This window comes from Aulonocara sp. 'chitande type north' Nkhata Bay, linkage group LG23, assembly GCF_057382095.1.
Source record: "Aulonocara sp. 'chitande type north' Nkhata Bay isolate Kocher_YH1m ecotype deep benthic linkage group LG23, A_spYH_male_GT1.1, whole genome shotgun sequence".
Lineage (NCBI taxonomy): Eukaryota > Metazoa > Chordata > Actinopteri > Cichliformes > Cichlidae > Aulonocara > Aulonocara sp. 'chitande type north' Nkhata Bay.
The window spans coordinates 6,970,175-6,979,923 of record NC_141365.1 but is presented as its reverse complement, the minus strand read 5'-3'; the positions used below and the strand labels follow the sequence as shown (position 1 = coordinate 6,979,923).

Here is a 9,749-nt window from a genome sequence, read left to right as displayed (position 1 = left end):
CACTCGGCAATTATAAAGTTTGGTTCTTTCTATCTTGCTTTATTTTTAGCAGCTATGAGGAAATAACACATCGACCCTTTTATGCAAAGCTCAAACCCAATGCCAGAACCCAATAAAAGCATCAAAATCTGAGATAAGCCACACTGACTGTTGTACTGTTGTTCCTTACTTTTACCATGAATATGAAAACTGTTGCTGTCTTTAATAATACCCCAGAAGCTTTATTGTAACACATGGGTTAAGAAGCTCATAGAACTTTTTAAATGCTATTTTTGTATACTTTTGTTACACAAATAGCCCTGACTCACAGATTATTTGTCAATCATTAAACTAAAACTTGAAACTGACACCTTTATCGAAAGCATCTGGTTATACTGTCGTCATAAATGAGTCAAAGGCACATATAGTGTACCACCCCGCTGTCTCTCTGCGATCTAATCCAGGCAGGGCAGAAAATATATTAACACAGTGCTGGAGATGGTATCCAGCGAATGGGTTGCTTACTCATATGTGAAGTAACACCTACTTAAAGCTGTCCGTTTCTTTTGAAAAAAAATGATTGACCCCTGAATATTTGTGAACCTACCCACACCTCAGCATGCAGTAACAATGGTTAGGGTGGATGCCTTTGTTTTGTGGATTCCACACAGTGACATTCAGCTCCATGGCAACATGACTGCATCAGTAATTTCTTCAAGTTTTTAGCCACAAATTGCTCACCCCAAACTTGGAACCCCTGATGTCAAGTGGGTGAAGCTACTGCTATAAAGTCACAGATTTACAAATGGGATTTAGATATTCTGTCCACATTTCCTTCTGGTGGAAATTACCCCAATAAAATGTTAAGTAACATTTGGGTTTTAAACCTCTAGGAAGGGGAGCTGGTTATTTTATGATGAAACTTGCAGTTTGAGAATCTGTGAGATCTGTGTTTTCAGCAGAAACTATTTTTTGCCTTGTGCACGCCATTAAGTGGGAATCTGTACTTTGTGTTCACAACTTTTCGCTTAATCTGTGTACCTGCTCTTTAATTGTTTGTTGTTTTAGCTGTGTTTAGTGGTCGTGGAAATGTCCTGTGGGCTTTTGGCTAAGATTCTGATGTTTCTGTGATATACCATGGATGTCTATTTTCAAATAGCAGACCTGGCGGCATAGCCGGTGAAAGCAGATGTTTCCCCTGTGAACCCCAATACTGGTAGAATTTAGGTTCTCAGGTTAAGAAGTATTCATGCTTCTGAAAATGCTGTCTATAGTTTAGGAACGGGAGCTTCCTGATTATAATATGCAGGAAGCAAAACGTAGCATGGATTTACCTGTGAAAAGTGTACCAGACTATTACGTGGTCTGTTCCCACCATGTGACAGCAATCCAGCCTCACACGGACTTTGTACTAGGAAGCTGGCAGGTTTAAGACTGGCTTTTATCTGACCAGGCTGACTCAGATATTTGCATTCTCACATACTACTCTGTTGGGTGAGTCCTAGAAGAGTTCAGGGTTGCATGTATGAAACCAGCTTATATACTGCACTGCTGCAGCACGACTGGCTGATTGCATGAATACACTGTTGTACAAAGGTTTGTAATAAAGCTTACAGTGTCTTTGCTAGTTACATATTTCTTAAGAATTGCAGACAGATTCGTGTTAACTGTGTTGACTCAGTGCTGAAAAAGCATTCACTGCTTAAAGATAATTGTGGTTTCTATTTCCCAAAACAGGCTGAGTGAGAGAGTTCGGGTTTGTCACTTTGAAGTTAAAAAGCTATGTAGACTTCTGTGACGCTCACAAAATAGTTTGCTTTATAATAGCTTTGTGGATTCAAGACAATGCTTGGATCGACTTTTAAGTCTTATTTTATCAAACTATGCTGTCCCTGCATTTCACCCCAAGCCATAGACGTGCCGTAGAAGTGTTGGCTTTTACTCGGAAGGACACTAAGTAGGAGGGGTTTTTTTTCGTTACGAGAAACATATCTGCAGAAAGAGGAAGGGAGGCAGAGAATTAGAAAAGGTCAAGGGACAGATTTTTAGTCCTTATCACTTTTAGAATGAAGGTGTAAACAACACAAAGCATCCTTTCTCTGACTGGAAAAAAATGGAATTACTGGTTTTGTGTATTAGAGATCAGAGATAAGCATCAGTCTTTCGCACAAAGATCCATTTTGCCTCAGCAAGCATAAATGTACAAATATGAGTTACCCCAATTTCATTTCAGTCATGCTGACTCATTAAGTTCGTTATAGCATCTGAAAAGAAACAACAGAAGATGCCACCATGCTATGTTGCAACATTTCACAGCAGTATGCCGTGTTATTGGGGCTTTGACTGACAATCGGTTTGTTCTTTCATCTTCCTTTCCTCTTTCAGCTTTTTCTTAATGCTCCAAGTCAAGCTCGGTTCTCAGCCTCACTGTTTACATAAGCAGGAAGCTGCTTCAGAACACCTTTTGTTGTTAGTACATGTGTCAAGAAGAAGGCTTCACACGAGGCAAGTCTCCTTCTCCAGTCTGTCACTGCACTTCCATATTCTGTCTCATCTTGAGCTGGGCGATACTCACAGATGTGGGGAACATTTCTGTAGGCTCCCTTACTGAACCTCCTCACCACTTCAGCTGCCTTCCAGCCACAAATTCAGATCCTTGGTTCCACTGCCTTTAACAGTGAACAGTGAAAAAATGAAGCCAATGCAAAGCCCAGAAACCTATGATGTCTTAACTGGCTACTTGAGACTGTCTCGTGTTAGTTTGCATAGCCTTATAGTAGAAATGAACATACCTACACCCTGAAATGTAAAGGAGTTTTGGTCTCTATAGATAAGCATAGCAACTACAGGAGTTCATTTTTATTTTTATTTTTATTTAAACATAATTAACACTTAATATTAGTTGTTTTTAAATAATGTTATTGCTTTGATGGATGGCAAGACAATTGTGTATACCTGTGACTGGTCAGCTCGACTTCACCTTTGCTTATTTAAGTCACTGAACGGGGCCTCTTGAGGTGTTTGTCATGTTGGTTCTGGAGCATATATTTACCTGATAAATAATATGGCTTCCACTGTGGTTAAACAGCAAGTTTAAAAAGTCGGTGTTCCAATTTCAGCAGCACTTATTTAGGATGTGTGATTTCCCCCGTAATGTCCATTAATGTAGTTAAACAAGCTTGCTAGATAGCACTAGTTGCACTCCAATTTCTCATCTACATATGGTCAGCTCTCAGGTCAGTGGGGAGCCCCTGAGGACTGACAAACTTTATACTACAGCAGTGGCAATATGCAAAGTTTGTAGTATAGGCAGCAATCGAGAGCTGAACTTGCTATGGAAAGTTAACTTGCTTCTGGGAGTTAACAAAGAACTAAGAAACAAGAGAAAGAGGAGGAAAAAGTAAGGTCATGACGATTGAAGCAGGTAATAAAAATCAAATATAAATATCTAAATCAATTTGAGCTGTAAGGGGAAGAGATGCTTGAATAACACAACTTCCACTAGCATCACATGATTTCTTTTGTTTACTTTGATGATAGCATTAAGCAGTGCAGCCTAGAACATAGAAGCTAGTAGTTCCAGTATTACCACTTCATAGCCAGTCAGCTTGTTATGTATACAACACAATAAATAGACTAGTATTTATATAAGGGTTTTCTACTTTTACTTACACACTCAAGGTGGTTTAAGACTATAAGGGGAATTCCCCCACTAAAAACTCAGATAAACACGTAGAAATGCATTTGGATACACCGGTAGCAATATTTTACCAATGAAATTTCAAGTTTTTCATATTTCACTCACATCAAAATACTCCTGTATACATTTAAGGCTATTCATCATCTCTCCCCTCCATATCTCTCTGATCGGGTTCAGATCACCATCCCATCTCGGTGTCTCAGATCTTCTCTCTCTCTCCCCGTCTTGCCACCATGGGGAGCAGGGCATTCAGCTGCTCTGCTCCTCGACTCTGGAATTCCCACCCTCCTGATTTAAGAAATATCACTCCCTTCTCTCTCTTTAAGTCCCAACTCAAAACTCACTTGTTCGAAATAGCTTATCCCACATAACCTCTCCACTCTGCTATTTTACATTTGTTTTATGTCTTGTGCTTTTACGATTGTGTAAACTGCTTGCTTTAATGTTGCTTTTATTATTCTGCTGTGTACAGTGTCCTTGAGTGTTTTGAAAGTATTATTATTATTATTATTATTATTATTATTATCAAAATACATCATGAAACAGATCTCAGATGAAAATCACTGAGTCATATTAAAAGAGTAAGTAATGAATACTCATGGAGACAATGTGATGTACTCATTTTGTTATTTATTTATTACCTAAAAAAAGAAAATGTTCTATCACAAGTCACACTGAAATGTATTGCTTAAGAAAAAAAAATATATTCATATATTTTTTTTGCTTTTTCCATTTTTTTTTCTTTTTCAGAAACACATTCTGTTTCCATTATACTCCACCAGAAAAAAAAAAAAAGTTTCCCTTTCTCGGACATGAACATCAGCTGCTTCCACGTCCCAACAACCTTTTCCACTGATTTTTTTTTTTTTGTCGTTTTTTTGTCGTTTTTTTGTTTGTTTGTTTTTAAAAATGCACAAAGAAATACATAATTCACAGTTACCATTTTGGTTTTATAAATTAATACAGTCACACATGTGCTACACCGGTCTAGAGCTAGAACATTGTAAATTGTATTCTTGAATCCTGTTATTTTCAATAGTTGGCTACAAGAAAGAACAGGCAACTTAAATGACGTGATCAGAATTCCACCAACATACTGTTTTTAATCCTCTCTGTAATGCTTTTGTCATCTTTTTTGTTTTGTTTCATCTTTGAGTTTTACACAGAAGTGAGGCACACACAGAGTATAGTTCATACATATACAAAAAAACCAAAAAAAAAATAAAAATAAAAACAACCCAAAATGAACATTTGGGAGGGGCAGGGGTTTAATTGTCCTTTAAAAATGATGGATCCAAGGAAACAGGAAGTGCATGTAGTCTTGGAAGTCCTTATAGGACCTTTTATTTTGAATCTGGGCTGTTTCTTGTCATCTACGTTCTGTGCTGTAAACTTCCTCAGATAAAAGTTACACAGATTTATAGCTTTTTTGCAGCTTGTTGGCAGCTGGGGACTGGGTTAAGAGGGATGTGTGGTTTGAATAACAGAGACCAACAAGCATGGCAACACAATGAAATGGGACAAAGACCATATCTGAGGAACAAAACCTACTTTTGAAAAGTATTTGATTCACTCAAACAAGCTTTAACCCAGAAAATCTACGACTCTCATTGCTGCAAAATACTGCAGTCATGTGTATCAACCAACAAAGTGGGGAAAAAAATGAATAACAAGCTCAAATCTGACACTGACACTGCAAGGGCAACATTTTAAGGCACAGAAGCCTTGACATAATAGAGACTCCACCAGCTAAAACCACTAAACGACAGATGCCCAGTGTCCTCTGTGACAAAAACGGTGTCCAACATCGATATGCACAGAAAGTTTAAAAAAAACTAAGGAAACATTCCCACCCCCATTTGTCCCCAAGTGTCTCATTTTTTTAGTGAAAGGTAAGGCCACTTAAAAAAAAAAAAAAAAAAAAAAAAAATAGATGAGGTTCACCAAAAAGGTAATCTCTCACTGCAATCTCTGGGAGTGCAATCGTGGTTGGGTGGTCAATCAGACAGACAGACCAGACGCTTCTCTTGAGTAGGTTTGATAGACAGTACTGCAAATCCTCAGGTCTGTTGGTTCCCTGTGAGAATGCATCCACATGAGCCTCTGTTGGCATTCAGGCTGGGAGGAGGGGAGGCGGTTTAACAGTTTGCAGGCTGTTTGGGTCCTTGAAAGTCATTGGGGATAAGAACCAGCTTTTAAGGAGTTGAGAGAGAGAGTCAGTTGCTCTTTGCTCATCATCACATCCTCATCTTCACTGAAATATTCAGTGCCGAGCAACAAAGCTTAGCCCACACTTAACTTCATCCGTTTTGGTTTTGCGTCGTAATACTTAAGCAGGACACGGTTGTTCTAACATTGAAACAAATTAAACGTTACAAAAGAACCTTGCCAACAAAAGCAGCATTGTTTATTTTCTTCACAAATTCATGCATGTTGTTAACCTTCATTTCCACAGCACCAGTTTCGTTTTTTTCTTCCATCAATAGAAAAAAGATCAGCATAATTACACACTTCTGCATGCAAAGGAAAGTCACTTTTCCCTCCCGTGTTTGTTTTTTTCCCCCACATTTTAAGTCCCCATGTGTAGCAGCAAAACTGTGAAAGGCCTAACCTGATATGTCAATGAATGTACTGGTGGAGGCACTAGATAATGATGCCGGATAAAGATCCCATTTCGCCTCCCTCTTGGCCAGTAATAAAAAAAATAAAATAAAAAAAATAAAAAAATGGAGGCATCATTATGAGAACTTGTGATAACAGGTACACATCAATTGGGCATCAAACTGGGAGCCAATTTGCTTTTTCATACAGTCATGTTGCAAAGTAGTGGGCCATGTGCTCACGGCAGCTGAACTTCACAAATTTGAGAACGTATGGGGTCGTTTGAGAGAAGACAACTGGACAAAAACATAGGATATTCTAAAAATCAATTTACAACAAACTTACACACACACACGCCCTAACAAGCATTTGCCAATTGTCACATTTATGTACACAAACTCGAAATCCCTCAGTCTCTTCAGGTTTGTAACACATGAGGTTGGCTGCATGAAAAATGATCTTTCTGTAACTTTTGATGTGGCCAGACAAAAAAAAAAAAAAAAAGAAAAGAAAAAAAAGGCATGAATGAGCTAATGAGTGATTGAATGGATGCACATATTTGTTGGTAGTCAACGATCTGACTAAAGCCACAAAGGGCTGCTGTTTTTTGAAAACAGCAGATAGGAAGAGAAATAAAAATAGATTTTTTTTCATATACATTTTAAAGATTTTAAAATCCTCTAAAGCACTTTCTGTTAATATTCATTTATTTTGTGTATTCATTAATCATTCCTATCAATACCCTATGTCACTGAGGTTGATATCAATACTTCCATATTTATTATTTATTCTATTTCAGGCCCCACCTCCTCCTCGCACATTTTGACCAGCTGTTATAAATCAAGAATATGTGCAAACTACTTTGAACTGTTATATGAAAACCTGAATGCTTTGTGAACAATGCTACATATTTTTTTTGTTTATAAAATATAATAATATGCTTAAAAGTGGAAAAAGAAAAGGTTTAACCACCCCGTAACAGGTAAAAACTGGACTCTTGTTGATGAGTTTTGAGATCAATTAGAATGCCCACTGAAATAATCCATAGTCCGGCAGTTCTGCCCTTCTTCTGATTAGGAAACACTGAAGCCTCTGGTGCTCCTGTCCTGTTATGTCCAGTGTGGATCTCTTCATTTCTCCCCAGAGTGCATTTAAAAAGAAAAAAACAAAAACAAAAATTCTGAAAATACCACCACCACCACCACCCACTGAATTCTGCTATACTCAAGTACAGGTATGGTCTCTGTAATCAAACCCCCAAAAAAAGGTCTTGCACACTGTTAAGTCCAGTAGTTGCCTGTCCAAATCCAAGCATCACAAGAAAGTTCTTTTGCTAATGTTGCTGTATTATTATTTTTTTCACAAGGTCACCCACAAAGGGCAGAATGAGATTAGAGTCTGCAGGGAGCCTGTTTTCATGTGACAGATGACTGTCGCAAGGACAACTGTGATTTCCTCTCTGAAGTTACATGTCATCTCCTGCAAATCCGCTCCCTCAAAATTATCTCTAAGGAAATCCCAAGCAATGCTTTGCACATCTTTGAATGCGTATGTGGGAGCAGATGGTTCAGGCCATGACGAACTCGGACTTCAAGTCAGCCTTTACATCGGGCTTCCACACTGAATCGTCAAAGTCCAGGTCCAGGGAGCCCTCGCTGGACATGCTGCTGTTGCTATTGCTGCGTCCCGCCTTGCGGTTGGGCAGCCACTGATAAGGAGCCCGTTGGTCCCGCCTGGCCTTCCTGCGCAGACGCTTCTGCTGCATCAAGAGCTGCAGACGTTCCACCTTACACCTGGTTGCGCGGTTCTCTGTCTGACGTATACGATCACCTGGACACAGGAGAGAAGAGTAGAAAGACAGTCAGGTATTTTTCTTTACATAGCAAATGTTTTTTTGTTTTTTTTTTAAATTGTCTTCTCTCTTAACAGCTCTGGAGGAATGGGGGGGGGGGGGGGGGGGGGGTTAATATGTGTGCCTGTGTAGCTGATGATAATGCTAAAACATGCTAGGCTCACAAATGCACACAAACACACATCCACCATTCACACAATGTAAAATTGGAATCTGGTGGTTAACCTCCCCCACAGAGTATAATTAGCCTCCACAGTGCTATTTCATCCCCTTATCAGTGAATGGGGGAGACCTTCTCAAGGCTGAAATACCTACTAGGGTCAAAAAAGATGCAAACCCCTGACAGACATGATACTTTCTGATAGCTGCCTATGATATTTACAAACGTAATTACCCATGGCATGCTTCAGTGACTGGATTTGCTCCTAAGTGCATTTCTAGCTGTTGATGTGCCTATAGGAGAGTCTAGTCTCAAGGGAGCGGCCTTGCATTGCACCGTGAATGCTTTCCTACACCAGCCAAGTCGAGTCTAATTCCATTTATACGTATATTCAGGGCCTCAGAAGGAGGGGAAAGCAACCGCAATCTATTAGCTAGCTCCATTAGTATCTGTCTGGGAATTAAATAATTAAATAATGGGCTAGAATGTCAATAAACCGAAGCACAGTGGCCATCCCTGCGCCTGCTGCATGCACCGCAACACACACACACACACGTTCACATCCGTATTTGGGTACATCATGTATTCACACAAAAATACATACACAATGTGCACACCCGTGCACTGAACTACACACAGCTGCACACAGTCACAGGTGCACAGACAGACACACACACACACACCCCAACAGCCGCAGTAGCTTTTAACGTGGATCGATGGCAAATTAAAAAGACCTATTGATTAAACCTTAGCTCTAGTGCAGCCATCCATCTCGGGTCCAGGACAACGCTATTGGCTTTCAATAGAAAATGCAAGCGAATGGAAATTGTAAGCAGGGAGAGAGACGAGAGGAAAGCAAAGATTTTTTTTTTCTCCCCCCCCCTTCCATTTTTTCTTTATTATGGCTTTAGCTTCCTACTCTCCACTCATTGACCTTACCCCCCCCACTCCATCTATTCTACCCCTTCACCCTTTACACACAAGCACACAGAAAGCCCCTTTTCTGCCCCTCCCTCTTCCAGTTCTTGCCCCATATCTCCCTAGAGACAGCTAGGTGGGGCAGTGTGAAGAAGAAAAAGGAGGAGGGGACAGGCAGGGGACTGGCGGTGGAGGTGGGGGTTGGTGGTGTGGGTTAAGGAATTCCTACCCCAGGGGCAAGGGGGATAGAGAAAAGGGCAGAGGGAGAGGGTGGAGGGTAAAGGATCAGCCGTAGGTGTCAGTTTTCCAAATCGATTGTGCCCTCCTCTGCTTCCCCCCCCACCCCCTTCATCGGAATGAATTCCGGACTCTGTGTGGGCTTAATTTACCTCTTTCTCTCATTTGCTTATCGGATCGAGCAGCCCAGAGCCTTTTCTCCAGCAATAAATATTCACCACTGTCTACCAGTGCATACTAAAGTAAACTGCCACTAAGCAGCCTCAATGGTGCTTTTTGAAAACAAAGGATGTGAATAGCGG

General features: G+C 40.1%; 1 protein-coding gene across 1 annotated transcript in view; it reads right to left on the bottom strand.

Annotated features, from left to right (window-relative positions):
- Nucleotides 1–4,289: 4,289 nt before the first annotated feature.
- midn (midnolin) overlaps nucleotides 4,290–9,749 on the bottom strand; it is a 28,729-nt gene continuing 23,269 nt past the window's right edge. Inside the window, exon 8 of the mRNA XM_086282048.1 lies at nucleotides 4,290–8,110. Coding sequence (XP_086138174.1) covers nucleotides 7,848–8,110 — 263 coding nt within the window. The 3' untranslated portion in view covers nucleotides 4,290–7,847. The remainder of the gene's footprint in view (nucleotides 8,111–9,749) is intronic.